At 47.9% G+C, this 23,913-nt stretch overlaps 2 protein-coding genes across 2 annotated transcripts; one reads left to right on the top strand and one right to left on the bottom strand.

Moving 5' to 3' along the window:
* The first annotated feature begins 3,390 nt into the window (after positions 1 to 3,390).
* COMTD1 (catechol-O-methyltransferase domain containing 1) lies at positions 3,391 to 5,457 on the top strand. Its single transcript, XM_045878165.3, has 7 exons — positions 3,391 to 3,579; positions 3,747 to 3,874; positions 4,132 to 4,237; positions 4,328 to 4,446; positions 4,551 to 4,605; positions 4,878 to 5,011; positions 5,205 to 5,457. The coding sequence occupies exons 1-7, from the start codon at positions 3,486 to 3,488 to the stop codon at positions 5,355 to 5,357; spliced, it is 789 nt and encodes a 262-aa protein (XP_045734121.1). The 5' UTR covers positions 3,391 to 3,485; the 3' UTR covers positions 5,358 to 5,457.
* A 2,128-nt stretch (positions 5,458 to 7,585) lies between these two features.
* Positions 7,586 to 19,957, bottom strand: VDAC2 (voltage dependent anion channel 2). Its single transcript, XM_045878164.3, has 10 exons — positions 19,799 to 19,957; positions 19,545 to 19,599; positions 18,392 to 18,460; positions 17,531 to 17,580; positions 14,184 to 14,336; positions 14,038 to 14,090; positions 13,211 to 13,438; positions 11,978 to 12,128; positions 9,838 to 9,895; positions 7,586 to 8,345 (listed from the first exon to the last, which is right to left on the bottom strand). Exons 2-10 carry the CDS (start codon positions 19,573 to 19,575, stop codon positions 8,254 to 8,256), a joined length of 885 nt encoding a protein of 294 aa, XP_045734120.1. The 5' UTR covers positions 19,576 to 19,599; positions 19,799 to 19,957; the 3' UTR covers positions 7,586 to 8,253.
* Between the last annotated feature and the right edge of the window lie 3,956 nt (positions 19,958 to 23,913).

Below are 23,913 nucleotides of genomic sequence, written 5' to 3'. Positions count from 1 at the left end.
GGGATGGAGGGCCCAAAGGTGGGAAGAGAATTCCTGAGGTGGGGGCAGGGCAGAAGTGTCGGCCCCAACAGACTCCACTTCTGTGTCTTAACTTCTCTGATCCATGCCCCAATCGGAGGAAACAGTGGTCCCTTGGGCTAGATCAGACCCTGAGATCAGAGAGCTATTCAGTTTGGCTGACGCAGTGCTAAAAAAAAGAAAAAAGAAAGAAAAAAAAAAGTCTAATCCGAATGTTTAAAATTGTGAGGTTTCACATTACCGGCCAGATTTCAACCTTTCTTGAAAAATCGGAAACTCTGGCCACACCGCGCATCTTCCCATCCCCCAGCACAGGCTACAGCCAAGTGGCTGCCATGCGTTCGGATGAGGCGTGAGCTTTGGAGCGCCACAGGCCCCACTACCCCCTACTGCCTCCCCTCACCGACCTGCGCAGCCCCTGAACACCTCCCCGTTCTAATCCCTTAGGCCTGATTGACTCCATGACCATACTCTTCTGCCCCTGCCCTGCACGGTTCTGGCGGCCTCTGGGGGAGAAGACCTGGCCTGCGCAGCGTTAGCAGGGAGGAGAAGCAGAAGTTAGGGGTACCGGGATAGAAATCCGGGGGCCTCTTCCGGCCCGTTTTTGTGGCCAGCGGGTTCCAGTGGCCTGGTTTGGCTAAGGATTTGTCAGGGGTCGCAGCCCTCCCTTCCCGGCGTGGATCTAAAGGCATGAAGGGTCTCCCGTTGTCTCTGCCCTCCTGAGCCTGAGGGTTCCTTGGTGCCTCGCGGGGCATTTGACCTACGTTTGACCAAAAAGGCAACTGAGAGAGGTAGACACGGCCTCCCCCTCCCCAGCCCTTCCTGCCCCGGGGGCACCTGCCCACATCCGCAGGGCCCCCCTCCCCCAACCACAGGGGCACTTCTGAGGAAAAGAAGCAGGACTGACTGTATTTTCAGCCCCCTGGAAAAGGCGCTGTAGGATCTTGGGGCGACACTTGGCTCGCTTTCTTGTGAGCCCGAGACACTGATGCAACAGCACAAGAGACAAGAAATGAGTAGCAAACGGGGGAGGGAGGTGGAAAAATTAAATTCTGCGTGATCAGCAAGGTTTCAAACAATGGCTCGCCAACTGAAGTGGGTGCCACGTCTATAAGTCATTCTGTTTTATAGACCATTAGGATCTCCAGAGAGAACCTGCATGGAGACCACTGCTTTTTGTTGAAATTAAAATGTCAGAGAAAAAGAAATAGAACAAAACAGGGAATCTGCAATTAATTACCAGGCCATAAAAATTCAATAATCAGGAGGCAGAGCGGCCGCTGGCCCAGAGGTATCAGAGCCGGCGTAACAAGAATGGAATACATTAATCTTTTCAAATTAGTTTTTTAATCTGACGGGGATATACGGTGACATGCCCCCCCTCCGTGCCCGCTCCGCCCCCCACCCCCTCTCCAGGCCTCTCGCCTGAAGCCGGTTCTCCGGGAGGGAGGTTCGGGTGTGAGCTGGGGGCTTGCCCCAATCCGGACCCCCGACAGGGGAGAAAGTGCTGGTCTGCGGCCCAGGCTGAGCCCAGGGCCCCCATGCCCGCCGGCCTGGTGGGGGGAGCCCAAGCAGAGCTGCCAGGAAAGCGCTTCCGTGGAGAGGGGGCCTCTGTGCGCTCGGGTTTCCTCCTCTGGAAAATGGGAATCCTATCCCAGCCTCACAGGCAGGCTGGATGTGGAATGCCGGGTGCTCGGTAGATGGGCCCTCGGGTTCCTGTGCTGACCGGACCGGCAGCTCAGGCAGCTAGGAGCCCACGAAGCTCCAACGTACTATTCCGAGAGCAATTATTTAGCATTTGCTGTGTGCTCAGCGCTGGCAGAGACCAGCAGCCTCAGCCCTTGCTCTGGGGAATGAGACTCCTAGGTCAGAGAAGCAGGTACTGGGCCACCCGGTAAGGGGGAAGGCTCTTCCCCTCGAAGCAGGGCGCCGGCCGGGCCGCGGGGAAGCGGGAGGAACTGGGACGGCGGCCGAGGCCCACCCGGCAGCACCCCCAGCCCGGCCCCCGCGCAGCAGGCTCCAGCCCGCGCCCCGGGTCAGTCCCGCCCCTGTGTCTCACTCGAGGCCCTGTCGTCGGCTCCCGGAGCCTCCACCGGAACTGGGCCTCCTCCTGCGCGGCCTCCCAGCGCTGTGCTCCGAGTTTGGGTCCAGCTCGCTCGGGTCCTCAGCCTCAGCCACGCCGCGGCCGCACGCACCACCCCAAACCTCGACAAACCTGCCTCCGGGCCTCCGAGTCTGAGCCTCCCCTGGGCAGCCCCCGGTGCAGCTCTGGCCTGGACACTCAGTGGGCTGTGGGAGCAGCCACGCCCGGGGAGGTGACCTTGAGACGCAGTCGGATGACCGTCCGCCCTTTGGACTTTGACTCCTTTTAAATGTAACAGGTAGGGCCCACTCAGGGCCGGCCCTGTGTTAAGTCCCTCGCCGGGATTTTCTCATTTCATCCCCTGCGATGGGGGGGGGGGGGGGGGGGGACACTCTTGATAACCCCATTTTGCAGAAGAGGAACTGGTGAAAGTGGAGTTGCCCCCCATTTTTGTGTGTGCTGTGCTCCCCGAATGTAGCTTCCCCAAGAATACGCGCCAGCGCAGCTTCTTTCCCCTTCCCCACTTTGAGTCACAGAAGGGGCTCCATCAGTGCTCACTGGATCGTGTCCCTGCAGAACAGCCCTGCGAGCCGACCTCAGCTGCCCTTCCATCACTTTCCTCCCCAAAATATCTCCACTCCAACAGCTGCCATTTACTGAGCACCTTCTGTGTGCCAAGTTGTGTGATCTGGTGCCATTTGCGGTAAGACTGTGGTTCCTGTTTTCCACAAAGGAAACTGAGGTTGAGAATGATGGCCCCAAGAGCTCACACCCATGTCTGGCGCCCAAGGCGAGGATTCTAAGAGTCTTGTCTCAGAGCCCCATCAACGAGACCTGTCTCAGGACTCCCAAGCCCCACTTCTGGTTTTGTCCCCAAACCAGGTCCTTCACTCTTTCAACCGGATACCCTTACTCATCTCCCCCAAGAAGCCTCCCCTAATTCTCAGTCCCTCTCAGAGCTCCTGTCATTTCTATCACGTTGTACTCATTACTACCCTGTTACACCGAGGGCCCACCCACCCACATATGCCCCAGGGTCCCAGCAAAAACAGGAGCAATAAGAAGCATATACCCAGGAAGGGCATCACATTCTTCCTCCCTGACCCAGGACGGTAGACCTCAGGGGCGGGTAAGAAAAACCCAGACAACCGCACGCTGGGCTTGCGCCCCTGTCTGGGCGCAGTTCCCAGTGGAGCCACCAGATGGCGCCCGGCTCGCTCTAGCGGGACTTGCAGTAAAGCTGTGCGGTCGCCAGATGGCGTTGGAGACCGCAGCTCGGCGGACAGTGTCGGGACAGGGCGGAGCCTGGAGGGCAGGCGGGTCCCAGTGCGGGCCCAGGAGCCCCAGCCAAGTGACCCGTACGTGGCTGCCTCCAGGTCGCACCATGATCCAACCCGCACCCCGGCTCTCTGTGCCCGCCGCGCTGGCCCTGGGCTCGGCCGCGCTGGGCGCCGCCTTCGCCACCGGCCTCTTCCTGGGTGAGTAGGGCGGGGCCCGCGGACCTCCCCCCCCCACCCCGGCAGAGCCCCCGCAGGCAGGGCAGGTGCGGGAGCCGAGCCCGTGACTCCTCGAGGCTGGCTGCGGCTGAAGCTCAGCCCTGGCGCCCCGGAGCCCCAGGCCCTGACCCAGGACCCCTCCCTGGCAGGGAGCCGGTGCCGTCCCTGGCGATCCCGGCGAGAGAAGCGCCTGCTGCCCCCTGAAGACAGTCCCCTGTGGCAGTATCTGCTGAGCCGCTCCATGCGGGAGCACCCGGCGCTGCGGAGCCTGCGGCTGGTCAGCAGGGCCAGGGGCGGGAACAGGCGCCCACCTCGGACCCAGCGGGTCCCACGTGGTTGTGTGACCTTGGGCTGGGCCCTGGCGCTCTCGGGCCTTCCGGGACACCGCCGGCTGGGCGCGGTGGGCGTTCCCTGAGGGCCCGTCCCGGGACCACGCCCCACGACCGCGCACCTGGAGGGGGTTGTGGACCCGGGGAGGAGCTGGGTGCCTGGCAGTGCTGGCGCGACCCTCTCCCCTCCACCACCGCGACACAGCTGACCCTGGAGCAGCCGCGGGGAGATTCCATGATGACCTGTGAGCAGGCCCAGCTTCTGGCCAACCTGGCGCGGCTCATCAAGGCCAAGAAGGCTCTGGACCTGGGTAGGGCGCACGGCCGGGATCACCGGGGGCCGAAGTCACCGGGATGTCCCCCTGCTCTGGCCTGAGCCTGTCCGTATCCCTTGCCCCCAGGTACTTTCACAGGCTACTCAGCCCTAGCGTTGGCCTTGGCGCTGCCCCCGGCCGGGCGCGTGGTGACCTGTGAGGTGAACCCGGGGCCCCCGGAGTTGGGGCGGCCCCTGTGGAGGCAGGTGAGTGTCCCACCCATTTGAGGCCCTCATCAGGCCCTTGGAGCCTGGCCACTCCCAGCTCCAGGAGAAGGGACTTGCTGGCTCTGACCCCACTCCTTCCGCAGGCTGAGGAGGAGCACAAGATCGACCTTCGGTTGAAGCCCGCCCTGGAGACCCTGGGTGAGCAACGGAGTGGAAGGGGCCTTGGCACCATTTTCCAAGTGGGGCCACTGGGCGTGAGCTAGTGACCAGGTCCGCTGGGCGGGCTTGGGGCAGTGACAGACCCCTGCCTCCTGGCCTCGCCGCTGCCATGCGGCCACATGCTGGGTGGCAGGGCGCCCCTCCAGGCCAAAGTCCCTGAATAGTCACAGCGCCTGGGCAGGCCTGGGCAGGGGCTTCTGACCGCTGGGGCTGCGGACTCAGCCGCATCTGCCCCCCCCCTCCCCCGCAAGATGAGCTCCTGGCCGCGGGCGAGGCCGGCACCTTCGACATGGCCGTGGTGGACGCGGACAAGGAGAACTGCACCGCCTACTATGAGCGGTGCCTGCAGCTGCTGCGCCCCGGAGGCATCCTGGCGGTCCTCAGTGTAAGGGGAAGAACGAACCCTCCCGGGGCAGGGTTTCCTGTCTTTTCACCTGGCTCCTCCCCGTGCCCCGCCCCCATGCCACAAAGTCCCGCCCAGTGCACGCATGTAAGCCCCTCCCTCGCCCCGCCTCTCCCTTAGGCACCTCCCCCCTCGGCCCTGACCCCCTCCCCGTGATGCCCCGCCCCCCCCGCAGGTCCTGTGGCGCGGAGAGGTGTTAGAGCCTCAACCAGGGAACACGGAGGCCCAGTGCGTGCGAAACCTGAACGAGCGCATCCTGCGGGACGCCAGGGTCCACATCAGCCTCCTGCCTCTGGGCGACGGCCTCACCTTAGCCTTCAAGATCTAGGGCCGGCCCCCAGCGGGTGGCCTCAAGGGAGGGGACCTGGGAACCCCAGACATCAACCCTGAGTTTTAAATTCGACAATAAAGTGGGGCCTGGGACACAATCTTTTGAGCCTCCGTATGTGGCGCAAAAGTGGGGTAGGGAGGGAAGGCCCAGCACTGGCAGGTCCTGAAGCAAATGGGGGCCTTGAGGTCATAGACGTCATCCCCTCCCTGGCACAGTCCTGAGGGCCACCTGGCACATGTCCATAGCCTCAATAGGAGCTTCCAGCTGACTGGTAGCAGGAAATAAAGTTTTGATTGACCTGGCCACATACAGGACCCCAGCTCCTCAGGTTTGCCCACACTCCACAGGATCTGAGGGCTGGCAGCTGGGTAGAACCCCAACCCCTAGGTCTCCCTCCCACTTCACTTCCTAGGAGGGGCAAGTGAATGAAGGTCTTGTTTGGTGCAGCTGGGACTGGCTGGGAAACCCTATCTGGGGTCTGACAACAGGAAACAACCTTAGAGCAGACCAGGTTTGCCACTGGGCGCTTTCATAGGTTACGCCAGTTCTATTTGCCCATGTTTTCACAGAACTGTCAGCTTGACCTCACCTCTGCAGTGGAGGCTCTGCTCAGTGGACATCACCTCTGAGAACCAGGCCACTTGACTTAAACCTGAGGACCTCAAGGTTGGAGTATATATCCTGTCCTCCCCCTGAAGTCCTGGAGGAAGGTGAGGGACTGGGTGGGATCACTGGCCAGAAAGGTGTGAAGTAGACAGGCCTAGAGGTAGGAGACCATCAGTATGGCAGTTTTTTAAAAAGTTCCCCACAGGAAGATGAATATAGTTAGGCTTTCCCACACCCAACATCTATGAGAGGAGGTGGACAGGGAGCCAGGTTCTTCACTTCTCTCCATTTAGACAGCCCTAATCCCAATCCCACAGGAAGATCCTATCTCCACACCAACACAGATGAGTATAAGGTGCAAATATGAAGTGTTCTTCGACTAACTGCATCAGCCTAGAATACAATTAGGTTTTGCCACCCCTGGGTTAGGCCTGGGTGCTATAAAGCTGGAGACTATTAGAAATAAGGCCACAGGGGCCCATAGCTGGCAAATTCCATAATCCTACACCTCCTGGGACATACCTGGCATTTTATGCAACCCACAGGGCCCAGGAACCTTCTCTCTCCCCCATGCTAAAAACATTACAGGATGCACCTGGGTAAATACATCCACTTTACTCTTAAACATATCTCTGACCAACTGCTCATTTGTGCCACACCCCAATCCTGAGTACTGGACCAGGTAAAATCCAGCCACAGCTGAGGGAAGGCCACCTGTTAGCTCTGGGGCAGGTCATCCAGGGGGCTTCAGAAGTCACAGGCCTATGACCAGTTCCTCCCCACCAGGTGGACTTTCAGAGATAGTCTGCTGATCTACTTCACACCTCTCTTGAGAATCCCAAAAGCAGATGTGCTTTCACACCTAACTTGCAGGCATCTCTTCCTGTTTGTTTGACCTAGCAAAAGATCCTGACTCAAGCAGATTGGCTCAAATTCCAATTGTCTGCCATTAAATCACATGTGTCTTATTCACACGGGCCATTCTTGCCAGTCCCTTAGCACAAACATTTATCGCCCAAAGTGGAAAGCTTGCTTGAGCTTCTAATCTCTCATCAGATTCTTTCTGACCTGGAAATTTTCAGCATATATCACTTTTTTGGGTAATGAGTCTCAGAGTACATTTTCTTACCTGTTCCCTCTTAGGCTTCAAATGGTACCTCAGGTCCAACAATATAAATGTGTTGAATAAAGCTCTCCCTTCTCTAACCTCTGATCACACCCTTCAAACTATCTTCTCCCATCAAAAACACTTGTTGTCTCCTACTTTTCCAACCAGAATCATCTGTTACTTTCTGTCATTCAGCCCCAGTGCAGATGAAGGCCAGTGGCCACAAAGCCTGAAGGCACTGATTCTGGTCTCACACTTAGGCCCAACCGTTTCAGTGTCTGCCTAGAAAGAAATGATTCATGACCTCTCACAGAGGCCCATATACTCCCTTCTCAAGTCCCTCTGGTTACTGACCCCTCACTCCATTTGCCTACACCTCGCCCCACCCCACCCAGGACCTAGTTCACCTCCCACAGCAAGAGCTCACAGGGGTATGGTGTGTGTATGCAGCCTTCAGCACCATCTCTTCAATGATCCAATGGAATTCTGGACAAATTTACAAACTGAAATATAAAGGCATATATCCTCTTATTTTATTGTAGTCCAAAAAGTTTGTGGAGTTACTTCAGGGACACAGAGGACTTTATGGCACAGATTTAGATAAAAAGCAAAACGCTCACCAAAAAAATAAGGTACTAGTGAGAAACAAGGGAGAGCTGACCCTGGCAAATGTTTAAACTCTGCAAATACTTGGAGTCATTATTTATGTATACTTGTTTTTATTCATAATCTGTAATGTCTGGGGATACCAAAAGTAATTCTAATGATGGGCTGAATTTAACAAAAATTTTTTAACCTCATCTTAAAAACTTCCACTGATCCATCTCGTTCAATGGCAATTTTCAATGTTAATAGGAACATAAAAACAAACATGCACACAATTGCACAGTTTTCATAAAGGTCTATTTCATTATTGGTGGGTAGCGCATTTAACAGTTAAATACATTTAAATAATGTATAGGTGACTGCACGACTGCAGCATTGGTAACTAGATAGATAACCAATTCAACTAGAAACCAGCTAACAAGTAACTGTCTAAATATTTAAAATACAGCTCTTGTTTAGATCATCCTTTGATCTGATCACCTTCTTGGGGAGGGGGGAGCCTGCTGGTCACACTGGAAATATATTAAGGCCAAATCTTCTGATATCCATTCCCAGAGGTTTCTTTCAGCTGGATTAAGCCTCCAACTCAAGGGCAAGCCCAAGTTTGTGGCCTCCAGCATTGATGCTCTTCCCGTCTACCAGAGCAGACAGTGTAAGCTTGACACCTGTAAAAAAAAGGCAGGCAACCATGATTTGCCTGAAACACCTCAAGAGTCTGCAGTCTTTAATAATCACCCCAGAGCCTGCCTGTCCCTCCCTCAGCCTGCTAAATGACCTATTAGTGCCAACCACCAGAGGGTACTTGGGAGTCCCAGAGATACCAGACAGAATTCAGGTGGTCCCATCCTAGGTTAAGGGATCTGTGAAGTCACAGAACATTAAAAATAAGTTCAAAGTGCTCTAGAAAATACAGTAACATTCAAAACACTATCCAGACTATTAAGACACTAAAAGACAATCATAATTGGACCAGGACAACTACAATAAAGAGACAAGTGGGGGAAACTGAATATAGACTACGTATTTGTGTTGCTCAACTAATGGTAATTTCCTTAGCTGTGACAGTGGTATTGTAGTTATGAAGAAAAATGCCACTCTTGGGATTTGCGTGCTGGGTAGATTTGTCTGCATGTCCGCAAAACATACATTTAAATAACTGAAAAGAGACTGTGGAAAAAAGGGATTATGTATGCAGACATGGAGAGAAAACAAATGTGGTAGATGTTAATTAGTGAATGTGGGAAGGGTATACAGGTGTTCTTCGTACTTGTCTTTTAGGTTTCAAAAAGGCCAAAATACAAAGCCTGGGGGAATATCCCTATCTGAACGGGGTGAAAGTTCCAAGTGCTTTAGAACTTGCTATTCAAATGGTGGCAAGAACCAGTGATGCGGGCATCACCTAAGAGCTTGTTAGAAAAACAGGACCCTTCACTCCAGATCAGAATGTACATTTTAGCAAGAGTCCCCAGGTGACTCACGCACACTGAAGTCTGATAAGTACTGCTCTAGAAAATACAAGGCTCAAAATACTACATAAAGTAAATGAGACTGGGCGCCTGGGTGGCTCAGTTGGTTAAGCGACTGCCTTCGGCTCAGGTCATGATCCTGGAGTCCCGGGATCGAGTCCCGCATCGGGCTCCCTGCTCGGCAGGGAGCCTGCTTCTCCCTCGACCCTCCCCCCCTCATGTGCTCTCTCTCTCTCTCTCATTCTGTCTCAAATAAATAAATGAAACTACAGAGACCAAACAATGAAAGCAATGAGTGAACCTTGATTAGAGAAATAAACAATACTAGAAGGCATTTCAGGTACAAATGAGGAAAGTGACTACAGAATGGAGAGTAAATAATAATACGGACTAACTATTAAATTTCTTAGGTGTGATCATGGTATTATGGTTATTATGCAGGAGACCAGAACGTTCTCATTTCTGAATAGACACATGCTTAAGCATTTAGGGAAGTGTCAGGATAGCTGCAACTTCCAAACAGCCCAGCAAAAGAAAATAAATAAGTAAAACTGTGGCAAAAGGTAAACGTGTTCATTGTACTCTCTGAAAGGTTTATAAAGAACCTGAGAAATGAAAAATAATTTTTAAAACACCAATCCTACTTAAAAAAAAAAACAAAACACCAATCCTACCTATCAAGAATACTTACCAGGCCTCAGAGTCTGAGTATAGCCCACTCCAATTAAACTAGAGTTGTTGACTTTTGCCTGAAATAAAATGCAAAAACAGCTGTAAAAAATTTTTTTTGAATTGAGAAACAAAGCCCCTGCACGTCTCCCTACTATACAATTATGAAGTGTTCCGCTTTTTTATTCACATGTGAAATAACAAAATTTAGACAAACCATGAGAGACTCTTGACTCTGGGAAACAAACTGAGGGTTGCAGAAGGGGAGGTGGGTGGAGGGATGGGGTAACTGGGTGATGGGCATTAAGGAGGGTACGTGCTGTGATTAGTACTGGGTGTTATACATAACTAATAAATCAATGAACACTACATCAAAAACTACTGATGTATTATACATTGGCTAATTGAATTTAAATTAGAAAAAGACTTGTATAAAATAAAGATTTCATAACATTTGAGAAGTAAAATAAATAAATTTAACACTGTTACTAAGCCAAACAGAAGCTAGGTGCTACTTAATTCTTATCCATTAAACTCCAAGTCAAACTGTCGGTAGGACACAATATTCTTGGTAGTAAAAAGGTGACAGCCTCTGGGATCAAAACAGATTGGAAATTATTTGATGTCTTCACTCTTTTATAATGTGTAACATCGAAACAGTCCAGAGAGAAATATGTAACTACAGGCAGAAGTCACATAAACAGCACCAGTGTTCACATGGCAGGATAGCCAAGTCTTCAGAAGCCACCAATAACCAAGTGAGCTATTAGTCTAAGGAAGAAATGCCCCACTAGTGACCACCTTGTGCCCAACAAATTAAGAGCCTCAGACAACTGGATACAAGTTTCTCCTGTTAGAATAGAAGTAAACTACCAAACTGTGATGGGACATTAAGCAATACTTCGGGGTGATGCTTAATTGGGGGCACAGCGGCATACTTGGGTGGGAAATACTAGATGCATTTCCAAATGAGTCCCCAGAAGTCACTCAATGGCACACAGATCCAAAGCTGCCTTCCCATTTTAGACTATGAGAGCACTACACTGGCTCGCATTAAATCCGTGTTGTGCCACAGACATACATTTGAAGAGAAGAGCAACATAGCTGCCAGGGAGTAGCGTACTGTGTGAATCCGAAGGTTTTCACTGCTACAGTGCAGTGAGAAGCACAGTAGGGAAAAATAAATGAATCACTGCCTTGCCAATGGGACAAGCATTCTGGATGCTTCCCATGCTCTCTGATGACAGCTGCTAACATAAAATAAGAACGGGGCTAAAGCTTAACTGCCCAAATTTTCAAAAAACATTGCTCTCAGAAACGAATTATCACTTTATGTAACAGAAAGGTTTAACTTTCTTTCATTCCCAGTACGTACAGTACCAGGCAGTGCCTGACCTGACACGCAGAACAGCTGCTGAAAGCACAGCCAGCGCCTCTACAGTCAAGACACTGCACTTCCTCCTGCCCCAAACCCACTGCGACTGGAGGAGGAAGCAGCAAAAAAGCCCAAGGACAGGAGCAGGGCGGTCATCCACCACAACGAACCCAGGGTAGGCAGGAGGGAGTCCTTGGGGTGCACGACTTTTAATGCTAAGGCTGGAATAGTCCCAGGCAAAGCAGGATGAGCTAGCTGGTCACCCTAGACAGGAGGGAAATCAAAAGACATGCAAGCCCTTCTTCCCGCTCTCCTTCCCTAGCAGTGATCTAAGTCCTTTTCCTTCGAAGCTTTGGTATCTCCACCTGCAAAATGGCATTTGCACCACTGACCCCTAAGATCAAATCTAAAAAATGTTTTGTAAACCCTAAAGACAAAGTCAAAGTAACAAAGTACTTTCCACACAGAAAGACAAAGTAACAATTAAAATACTATTACTCCTGGCCTGGGGCCCAAAACAGTGGCTTCCCTGGGCTTAGACCAGCTTGGAGCTCAGGGTTATCATCTACACTAACCTGAGCAGCTTTTGAGTTAAACTCCTGTGACCTGGATATCAAACTTCTAACACTGCCTCCACAAAAAATGCATGCAGCATTACAAATTCTAATCCCAATCTGTGAGTCAACTAGGGATTGTGTGAACCACAGTTCAAATTTTCAGCACAATATACCCAAAGATGGAATTCCCACAACCGAAGACCCCATTCTAAGCCCACAGTAGTACTCACAGAAATGGAAGCAGTGGGATCCAACTGATATTTGGCTGCAATGCCAAAGCGAGTGCTGTTGGTACCTGATGTCCAAGCAAGGTTTACTGAAGTGTCAAGATCTTCACATACTTTTTGATAAATTGATCCTCCAAATTCTGTCCCATCATTGCTGTAAGATATTTTAAATTTGTCAATCTAGAATAGACAATGTAATGTCTATGGCACTAAGCTGATATTGTAGCATTATAATTAAATAAAAGGCATTGCTCACACGGGTCTGTAGTATTCCACTGAAAACGTGAAAGTTTTAAAAGGTCTTTATCTCAACCTATCCCCCAAATAAGAGGTCATATGAATCATGATACATCCATCCAGCAGAATTACCACACAGCCACTAACAATCATGTTGTAGAATACATAATGCTACAGTAAAATTATTAAAATGTATTAAGGTAGGAAGGAATTATAAACCAGCCTGGTATGTATTTTGTATGTGTGTGTACACACACACACACACACACATAAAAAAGATGAAACTCTCAGGGCGCCTGGGTGGCTCAGTTGGTTAAGCGACTGCCTTCGGCTCAGGTCATGATCCTGGAGTCCCGGGATCGAGTCCCGCATTGGGCTCCCTGCTTGGCAGGGAGTCTGCTTCTCCCTCTGATCCTCCCCCTCTCATGCTCTCTGTCTCCCATTCTCTCTCTCAGATAAATAAATAAAAAATCTTTAAAAAAAAAAAAGATGAAACTCTCAAACATTAACAACTAACAAAGATTATATAGCTAGGTGGTGGGGCCATGAGAAGTTTTGGGTTTCTTCTTTGTACTTCTGTTATTTACCAATCCTTTATTTTATAAGGGAAAAAATTAAGTCCTTTTCACATATACATCTAATATGGATTAGGTAAAAAAAACCGTACATTTTAGGCAATCCCACCAACTCAGTACCTCACATACCACAATTAAGTCAAATGAACACACTGGTCATTTGGTAACATCTTAGCCTTTTCTAAAAAGCCAAAGCACATCAAGCCTCATATAAAATAAACAATTACTCTCTCAGCACTGAAAAGTCAGACTGACATTTTTTACTATATACTTTGAGAGATGCCCAGAAATGCCCAAGGATGATGATCTTTCTGTGTTAAGAGAAATCCTTTAGATTGTACCTAGATTCATAAGAGCCGACAGGTGACATCAACGTCATCCCCAGGTCCTACATCACAACAATCCCAGAAAAAGAGATACTCACACGTTAGTGTGTAGTTGGAAGTCCCCAGTCCGGTAGCCCACTGCAAAGTTATTTCTTGTCAGCTTTGATTTGGCACTGTCAAAAGTCATCTGGTACCCAGCAAGCCAGCCCTCGTAACCAAAGACAGCTGAACCATGGATTGCAGGGCCAGCAAAATCAAAGTCAACATCACAACCAAGGTTTATACACTCTCTCTTGTAAGAAGACTTGATTTTACCACTTTTCTTTCTGAAAAAAGAACAAACTGACTTAAAACTGATGCCAGTGGGAAAGATTCACATACATAACTTCTGCACAAAGGGCACAAGACAAATTTATGAACTGCAGTGTAACTGGGGAGTAAAAGTAGTAGCATAATCCTAAGAGGTAAAGAAAATATAGCTCAATGAGCTTAAAAACAAGGGTACATGGGATTACTTCCACCACCATGAGAAGACTGCTTTTGCAGGACTAATAAGCAGTCACAAAGCCTATTAGAAACATGTTAATTACCCAAGTTAGTCCACAATGGAAAGAGGCAAATATCTGAAGGGAAGCCAACAATAGCAACCATAGTACTCATCATGCTCCAAAGGCAGAAACAGAAATTCACCACCACAAGGCAGTTAAGTAAGCTATCAAACACTAAATGTGCATCTTTCCTAAAGAAACAGGAGAGAAATGCTTTTAAATTTAAAGCAGATAAAGGGGCACCTGGCTGGCTCAAGTTGGTAGAGCATGCGACTCTTGATCTCAGGGTTGTGAGTGCGAGCCCCATATTGGTTGTAGAGACTACTTAAAGATAAAAATGAAATTTAAAGCAAACAAAAATGTCTGTCCATGCTTACCCCGTGTTTGGTGAAAAGGTGGTATCAAATGTCAGCTTCAAACCTTGACAAATCTATTTTGAAAGAAAAAGAATTTGTTTTCAGCTATATTTCCTTTCTGGAATACAAAAATAAACTAATATTAAAACACATGTTCAAAATGTTACCTGGTCTTCAATTGCGATTTCTGTTCCCAGAGTGTTATCAGTGTTCCATTTTTCTGTGAAAGTCAGACCATACTCACACCATTTGTATTTGGTCTCCAAGGTTCCAGTAACTTTACCAGTGTCTGTATTAGATGAACCAGACGTTGAGAATTCCTAGTAAGACAATAAATGACTTGGTGAACTTTCTTGTAAGCCTGGAAGAATCACTGCCTAACTTACACAAAAGCCCACTGAAACACAGTAATTTCACTAATCCTTTCTTCTACTTTCCCAAATACTTCTATACTCTGCTACTGTATGTACAAGAACAACAAATTAGCCTGTCAGTTACTAACTGCCACCTTACTTACACTTACATTTTCAACCAATCAACGACAAGTGAACCTGTATCTAATTCTCAACAAACTGAACACCTTTTAAGGAAACTTCCGCTAAGGTGATTTTATTTGGAATTCAAGAATCAGGATGGGAGAGGGGAGGAACGAACATTTTAGTACTGTATCCAATCTGCCTGATATTAAATAAAACACTATAAAGGAAAGTATGGTTAATCACAGACCCCCATCACTAAAATGAGCATTCATAATAACTGACGCACTATTAGGAAATGTTTCCTGAAAATTCTTTTTTTTAAGATTTTATTTATTTGAGAGCAAGAGATAGACAGAGAGGGCCCTAGTGGAGAGCGGGAAGAGGGAGAAGCAGGATCCCTGCTGAGCAGGGAACCCGAGGCGCTCAACTTGAGAGGATCATGACCTGAGCCAAATGCAGACGCTCAACTGACTGAGCCACCCAGGCGAATCTGTTTCCTGAAAATTCTTAAAAGGAAAGCACCCCATTGTAGGAGGTCATCCCATGAGAAAAGATTTAAAATCTTCGGTAACCCCAATATTCTGTTTTTCTGAGATAAAGTCTTCACCAGATTTCACACCTTCCCAACAATCTTGAACATTCTCATTTAAAAAGAAAAAAAGTAGGGAAAGGGAATTATAAGAGATTTATACTACAACTGGTTTATATCATGCATAATGTAAACTATATTAAGTACAATAGATAATATCAGTTAAAAACTAATCCACTTAATACAGGTATCAATTTGAAGTGCATTATATAATCTTATGTTTATAGCAAATACAAATAACTAAGTGCACACCAAGTGAAAAGGAAGGCATAATATGGAGGGCTTACTGAAATTTAAAATCTGCTACAGAACATCTAGCTCGGTAGATAGGCAAACTTCCAAGACAAAAGAGTAAAATACCATCTGAGCATTCTGATTCACAATTTGTCTGCTAATGATGGCTACATACTTTGGCCAATGACAAGCCAAATCTAAAGAAAACAGCTGATCCAAACTAGTAAAGAAAACTGGACCTGAAATTGTGATGCCTGCAAGAGTGAGAAAATACCAAAAACTGTATCAACAGGAGAAAAAGCCAATCATCCTTCACTTAGAAAACATTTGTATAACTACTGCTCTGCAGTAAGACAGACTCAATCTCCTGAAATAAGACACTTTAACAGGAATTTCAAGTCAAAGCTTGGCATTCAACGCCCATATTAAAAAGCACCGGATTATGTTAGGAAAAAACACTGGATATAAAATTAGAGGAGTCCTGGCATCTAGTTCTGGCTGTCATTTGCTAAATGAATAACACTGAGGAAGACGCTTAAACTTTTCTGGGTCTCAGTTTCCTCAAGTGTAAAAACAAATCCACCGCTGGAGGATTAAGTTGGACTGGCACTATGAAAGCTTTGCACATTTTCCTGTGCTCTATACAAAAGAAAAGCATTATTAAAACAATACATATGGAGCATATTCTTCTAGCAGATACTAGGAATGGAGAATGTGTAGAAGTAGATATTTTTAATCCTGAATGACAATGATTAATGACTCTTGAGGCCCCACCCTCTGCCTCCGGACAGCCTATAGATTATGAGCCAGCCTATATAAACCCAAGGAATCCTCAAGACACAAAATCAAGATCATACACTGGGACCCGAATTGGGCCAGAAGATACCATGGCCAAGCTTACACCCTTCACTCCATCACCAAATACTCTGGCTTCTACATTCTGGAATGAACTGGACACCTCTGCAGTTTACGTGAGAAAACAGAACCAGCTGTTAATAGGACTTACTTGCAGCCAGGTACATACTACAAGATCAGTACCACATTGAGATATACATTAAACAGAAATCAAAAAAACTATATGGAATCCAGATCATATATATCCTTCAAGATCTCAAACCTAATTCCATAAAACTTTAACCCTGTCCACAAAAATCCTTTCTCTCCAACAAAGATTATGATTAACCAATCTAGTACTAGACATGCTTCTCTCAGTGCTCCCCAGTTTAAAATTTATTTTGTATCTCCAACCAGCAAGTGATAAGCTTTTTAAACACAAGGATTGAGTCTTCCTTTTGGAAGGCCTTTTGTGTCTCCACTAGTGCACAGCAAGTGTTTATAAGGGACCTCAAGAGGTTAAGAGTGGGAACACAAAAAACAAACACTAAGTCACTGCTCTGTACCTTGAGCAAGTAAATCGCTCAACCACAGAGAATATACTCAGGCTCCCTTCCAGACCAAAGAAGCCAAATGACAGATATGACCCAATACAAAACCCCAGAAATCCAAGTCTGGGCATTAAGAAGTTACAACATGAATAATTTTAATAAATATCAGTTATATGCACTAAGGGAGTTAACAATTACAGCAAGAATTTATCAAAATAACCAGCAATATTCAATATTCACACACTATACCCATTCCCAGTCTCAAAATTTTTTTGAAGAAAAAAAAAAATTCCACAAAATTAAATTTTATTTTACTTTGAGTTAGGCAGAATCAAGATATCCAAACACCAAAATATTACCATCTTTAAAAATAGTCAAATCAGGACTCTCTAAATTCACATGGAAATCTTCCAGAGAAGGCTGCTAGAATATGCCCTTTATATAAATGATTAGTACACTTCAATTAAGTTACTGAGTATTTTTATGCCCAGAACTCATAATGCTTACTAGACATAAAAAGTAAGGATTACAAAAAGGTGTTACAGGTTTCCTGACTTCAAGCTTGTAATCTTACTGAGTAAACAGTCCCAAAGAACCAGTCTTTTCTGAGTTCCTTATGCATGCACAGTAATATGGCAAAGGACCACCTGAAAATCAGAAATCATATCCAAAGCCCAAGTAAATCAAGTTTCATTCAAATCCCTTAAAACAAAATTAACTTCTGCCTCTTCAAGATAAATGGGTAGACATTTTTCAGTGGTGACTATTTTATGGGTTGAAAAATTATATAAAGGGTCATCAGAATTTATGAGTTATCGAACACTCACCACACCACTGCATGACTTTGTTTTCACATCCAGTTTCACCAACCCAAAACCTTCAAGTAGAGAGCAAAAGATATCAAAATGATTCTTTTGTATAAAAGATGCATACCAATAGCTGACAACACATAAAAAAAACAGAAAGACTTCATACATTCAGAGGGGCATAAAAATGTGGAATGATATAACATATTTAAATGAAAACAATTTTAATTATCCTACATAAACTAATATATACAGCACAGAACATCTCTATGCAGCTTTGCCTAGTGTGCTGGTGTATACTTGGCAAAAAAAAAAATTTGCTTTCAAACCATTTTAAAACCTAAATATCAGATCAGAAAATCAACTCAACTTAAATCTCAGAATAGCCAATAGTTTATTATAATACAGCCATTTAAAACAATTATCCCAAAAAAGTATCTTCCTTTGGGATAAATAATCTAAATAACTAGGGAAATAATGTAGAGGGAGTTTATGTGGAATAAAACCTGCCAGAAGAAAACCCAAATTCATTTTAAAAAACTCATAACCCACTAAGAGTCACCACAAAAGCAAAACAGTAATACATCATAATTCTAGTCAACCAAGGCCTAAACTAGATCTGAAGGAAATGAAAGCACAGTTTTTTTTTTTCTTACAGATAAAATCCTTAACGTGCAGTCTGAAAAAAGTGGAGGAAACCGGGCTAGAGGGAGATATGGATTATTACAGTACTATTTTAACAGAAACTTTATCTAAAATGTATCTAATAAAATGAACTAATACAGCAAGATATTTACAATTTGAAAAAATCAGTGATTTCCCCAAGCAATCCAAACACATTTTCACTTCTGATCTGAAAGGGGGGGAAAAAAAAATTCTTACCAAATCCTTTGTTGAAAATATCTCTGGCAGCTTTGCCAAGGTCAGCATATGATGGAGGAATACACACTGCTGGTGGGAAGAAACATTCCAGTGTTAACCTTTCTGTTCTTCCACTTTCTGTCCACGAACTAGACTATGACCCACTACTATCCTTAAATTCAAGCAGTCCAACTTGTTGAAGATGTTTTTGATACTACCAGGAGCTACAGTAATACTATAATGATCCGTGAGATATCACCAATAAAGATTTATTTCTAAAATGGATAACCACGGTAGGTGGCTATACAAACTTGGGAGATTCCTTCCAAAACCCCAAAAACAGACGTTCTATTCCTAAATTTACACGGTACCTACAGCCCCTCACCTCTTAGGACCGAACGAGTACAAAGAATCAAACACATACACATAAATATATCTATACACACAGATATAGCATTCAAAATTCACTGGAATGGGCTGCTTTAAGCAAATGACATAAAACCAAAACCTAAGACAAGCCCTCTCCCCAACAGATCTCTCAGTGCCCTCAATGAGTTCTTAAACCAATATTCTAGAGTGCGAAGAAAAAGGTAATTAACACTATGGACATTTAAATGCTGGAACTTAGAAAAAAACACGATCATCTGGGTTTCACTAGTGTCTACATCAACTAAATATCAAATTGGCACTTTAAGCATATTAATATGGCACTCAAGTCCTCGGCCAGTGCTACGCGGCTTAAGGACAAGCGATCTGAGGTGGTTACACCCAGCTCATTCATTCTGCACAGCACGTCCACGCCCTTAGGAGCACATGTAATGACCTTGCGCTCTTACAAAGGGGGGGTTACTACTTCCTCTAAAAGAGTGACCCAATCCTCCAAAGGCCGAACCCAACAGTTGGTAACTTTTTGCTTCTGAGTTCGTCAAAGGCACGTCCAAGAACTAAAAGTGAATGCGGCCAAAGACCCACCTCCCCTGGCCTAGACCCTCCAACGAAATCTCGCAGCCCAGCCCCTCCTCCGCAGAGCGAGGGGAGTCAGACGGTAGAGTGGCTACCGAAAGGGGAGAACCTCCAAGTCCTCGGAGAGATTAGGAGAAAGAAGTTGCGGTTTTCTGGCTTCGACTGTCCAGCCAACCCCGCCCCATCCCGCAGAGATCTCGGCTCTACTTACGCCGCGCGCAGCTCTGCCCGGAGGTCGCCATGGCGAGGCCACAGGAAGAGGTGATCTGCGGGAGGGACAAGAAGTGCGGTCAGCGGCGGTCAGAGGCAGGTCAAGGGGCGAGAAGGGGATCTCAAACAGAGACAGGCGAGGAGCCGCCGGGCAGCGCGGCCATCTTAGGGAGCCAGGGCCGACCCCGAGTCTGGTTCAAGTGTCCTGTTTGGCCGCCGGGGCCTAGGCAGCCAAGTGACGCGGGCGCAGCGTACCTGGTGGTCTCCTGAGAGGGGCCGCTACCGCCGCTCCGCTCGCAGCTGAGGCCGCTGGGCTCGCTCAGGGTCGGGCTGCAGCTTCCCCGGCTGGAGGGCGAAGTGAAGGAGACACCGTTCCGCCCGCCGCAACCCTGTCCTCCCCCCGCCAGGACCCCGCCGATGCCCCCGCGGCTGTCCGTCGCGCCGGCCCCCGCAACGCCGCCCGCTGCCCACCCCAACCTGCTCCAGAACGGCCACGAGGACCGAAGGCACCCCCGCCCCCGGGGTGGGCTGCTTCTCTCCGTTGGTGGGGGCCGGAAAGGCAGAAGCTGCTGGACCTCGGGTCAGGCAGCGACGAGGGCAGCCCCGAAGGCGAGGGGGCGGGGAACGGCGGAGGCAGCGCGGTAGGGACTGCGCGTGCGGGGGATGGGGCGGAGGCCCGGCGCGCGCTCCTCAGGGGCGGGGTGGGGCGTCAGGCGCGTGCCCGCGCGGGGCCGGGCGCCACTGGGCGCGGCTGCGCAGCACGGGGGTCACGTACAACTCTCCAGCTCCCCTTAGCCGTGGTTCCCGTACTCTGCAGAGACAGTCTCCGTACGGGGCGTCTGGAAGGAGTCAGCAGAGCGTTACCGGGTCTGCCCTGAGCAAGTGCAGCGTGCACTTCTGAAAGACTCTCTCTCCAGGCCCAGGGGGAGCGAATGCGGCCCAGGGGCGCCACCTCCAGCCCCAAGCGCACTCGCTTCCCTCGTCCACCTCGCACTGAGGTGTAATTGCCATGCGGGGCCGGACTCCGCGGGAAAGGCTCTCCTGGGCTGCCCCTCCCTGAACAAATTTGAGCCTGCCTCAGGGTGCCCTGCCCCTTTTCCTCGCTTCACGCCTTTGGGTTCCTCTTCTGCCTCCTCCTCCGGGTTTAGGGGATCGGACTGCTTTGCACACTCGCCTAACCGGAGCTGTCTTGATGAGTCAAGCCTGCTAGAAAATTTAGGAATCTTTCTGACCAGGCATTAGAATGTTGCACTCGAGTTCCCTGAGTGTGCACGAAGAGTGAGGAAGCGAAGGGAACAAGAAAAAACGAGCCGTCTAATGAGAAATAGGATCAGTTGAAGCTCTGGAATCAATCGCCCATCACAGAATTTTATCCTTACGAACTATAGAAATGATCCCTGAAAATATAGTCTTAGAATTTTATCCTTACGATATCGCAGTTTCCTCATCAATAAAATGACAAGTTTAAATGAGACGAAGTGGTCTTTAATAGCCATTCAGCCACACACAATGAGCAAAAGCTCCCCCAAACCCCATCTCCTCTGGCTCTGAAAGCCGCCTCTGCTCAAATGCTGCCGAGATTCCACCTTCCTCCTAAACCAGACGATAACTAGATAGACTTCACAAGGCAAACCCAGATTACAGGTGCATCCTGGTGGACTCCCTCCCGTGTGCAAGCCCAGCCAGCAACCTTGCCTGGTCATGGTTGGAACTGCTCCTGTAACGGGTTAGCAAAGGAAGAGTCTTTGCTCAGGCACCAAAACACTGATTAATTCCTTCATTCAAGCTCAGACAGGTTGAGCGGAAATCAGCCTGGCTGCACTGGAACTTGTTTGCTCTGGCCTTTTGTGAAGCTAATGGCAGAGACCAAGGTCTCATCCCAGATGAAGCGTAACACACTACCTTCCTGGAAAACCTAGTCTGTGCTCAGTTATCCCCATTACCTGCAGTAGGGCTTATTCACGCTGTGAACTATCTGTAGCATTTTTTTTTTTAAGATTTTATTTATTTATTTGACAGAGAGAGACACAGCGAGAGAGAGAACACAAGCAGGGGGAGTGGGAGAAGGAGAAGCAGGCTCCCCACGGAGCAGGGAGCCTGATGCGGGGCTCGATCCCAGGACCCTGGGATCATGACCTGAGCCGGAGGCAGACGCTTAACGACTGAGCCACCCAGGCGCCCCTATCTGTAGCATTTTTAACCCCCAGAGAATTTCATTTTGCCACAAAACACAGACCTGAGGCTCTAGCCTCTAGTAACGCAAATAATGTACACAATACCTAATAACCAGGAGAAGAATGATGGCAATTTATTTCAAAGTTGGATTCAGTAAATACATTCTAATGCTTTCATTCAAAGCCCTTTTGGGGTGCCTGGGTGGCTCAATCAGTTAAGCAGCCCTTTCGGGGCACCTGGGTGTTTCACTCGGTTAAGCGTCAGACTCTTGATTTCGGCTCAGGTCATGATCTGAGGGTGGTGAGATGGAGCCCCTCATCGGATTCTGGACTCTGAGTTGGGCATGGAGCATGCTTAGGATTCTCTCTCTCCCTCTGCCCCTGCCCTGCTTGCATGTGTGCTCGCTCGCTCTCTCTCAAAAACAAAAAACCCAACAACAACAGAACCCCCCAAAACACCAAAGCCCTTTAGACCAAAGCAGCATTAGTAGCAGCCACTACTTAAAGAGCAACTAACTACCTTGTGTCACCCATAGGGGAAGCAGAGTCCACTGAGCTGCACTTCCTGCTCTCAGGGCACTTATGGTCCAGGGTGTGTAGAGGTGTCAAGAACTATGAAGAGTCCAAGATTTTACCATTCTTGCAAGTTAATCTAACAAGTTAGTCTGCCATAGTTTCATAGGTTCATAAATGCTGGCAGAAGACACGAGACTCGAAGGCCAGAGACAAAGAACTTTATTATTTGTAGCATGGCAGGCACCATAAGGTTCATGTTTGAATTAGTTCCCCTGGTCCTCTCTGTCCCCGGGGGTGATTCAGAACACCCTACATAGAAGCTGTGCACACTATGTGTATGTGTGTGAGACATACTTCTCAGGAAATAAAATCTGCCCTCTGCCCCAGAGAGAGACACTACCTCTATCTTCCAAGGCTGTTTGCTATGCAGACATCTTGAAAAGATAGTTTGGGATAAAAGCAGTCACAAGACACGGAGAAACTCCATGGAAAGCTGTCCCATGACAAAGGATAGGGAATCCAGGAATCGCAAACACAGTGCTAAATGCAAGCATAGAGATTTGTGGGCATTGTCAAACTGAGAAGACACTTGCCCTAAAGTCTGAAAGGAGAACTGAACAAAATTAAAAAGCCAATAGGTCAAGGACTAGAAAAGCAAAATTCTAGAAAGAAGCGTGTGTGAAGCCATACGTGCTTCAAGTGGCAAGAATCATTTGGCAACTACAAGTAATTAAGTAAAGCTGGAAAAACTTGTAGGCAAAGTTGAGAGATGAGTCTAAAGATGTTGGGTGGAGTCAAATTCTGAAGGTTCTAAAAGCAGCAAGTGAAGAACAATCTAGTATAGCTGGGAGCAACATTTCTGACCTAAGCAACTGGAAGGAAAAACGTTCCGCTCAACGTTGTAAGGGCTACAGGAAGAGGGACAGGTGTTGAGGTTGGAGGACGAGGAAGTCAGAGGAAAGAGGATGATTCCATTTCAGATAAGTATGAGGAGCCGGGGCCACATCTAAATGGAGTTATCCAGGGGTGCCTGGGTGGTGCAGTCAGTTAAGTGGCTGCCTTTGGCTTGGGTCGTGATCCCAGGGTCCTAGGATCGAGCCCCGCATCAGGCTCCCTGCTCCATGGAGAACCTGCTTCTCCCTCTCCCTCTGCCGCTCCCCCTGCTTGTGTTCTCTCTCTCTCTGTGTCAAATAAATAAATAAAATCTTTAAATGGAGTTGTCCAGTGGACGACTGAAGCCTAGGAGAAAGGGTAGGAGACACTGGCATGAAAATTTTAGTTTTAATTATGACTATCCATGGCTGTGATTAAAGTCAATAAGAGATGGGATAGCAATAAAGATAGTAGAAGCCTTTGGGAGTATTGGTCTTCCAGGGGCAAGCCGACTAGCCAGGAGACTAAAAGAAAATTCAGGAGGGAGTACCTTCCTGGAAGCCAAAGGGGGAGAGCAGTGAGTGGAATGTTTTAATATCTTAAAACAACAAACATTTTATTATCTGAAAGTTTCTGTGGGTTAGAAATTGGCATAATAGCTCAGGGCCTCCCACCGAGGTTGCAGTCAAGATGTTAGCTGGGGCTACAGTCATCTGAAGGGTTGGCTGTGCTATAGGATTTGTTTCCGAGATGGCTCCCTCATGTGGCTCTTAGCAAGAGGCCTCAGTTCTTCACCATGTGCATCTC

Source organism: Mirounga angustirostris, unplaced genomic scaffold, assembly GCF_029215605.1.
Source record: "Mirounga angustirostris isolate CCGP_5_RB_7025 unplaced genomic scaffold, mMirAng1.0.hap1 SCAF_6, whole genome shotgun sequence".
NCBI classification, from domain to species: Eukaryota; Metazoa; Chordata; class Mammalia; order Carnivora; family Phocidae; genus Mirounga; species Mirounga angustirostris.
The sequence above is the reverse complement of the archived record's forward strand: the minus strand, read 5'-3'. Positions and strand labels throughout refer to the sequence as shown.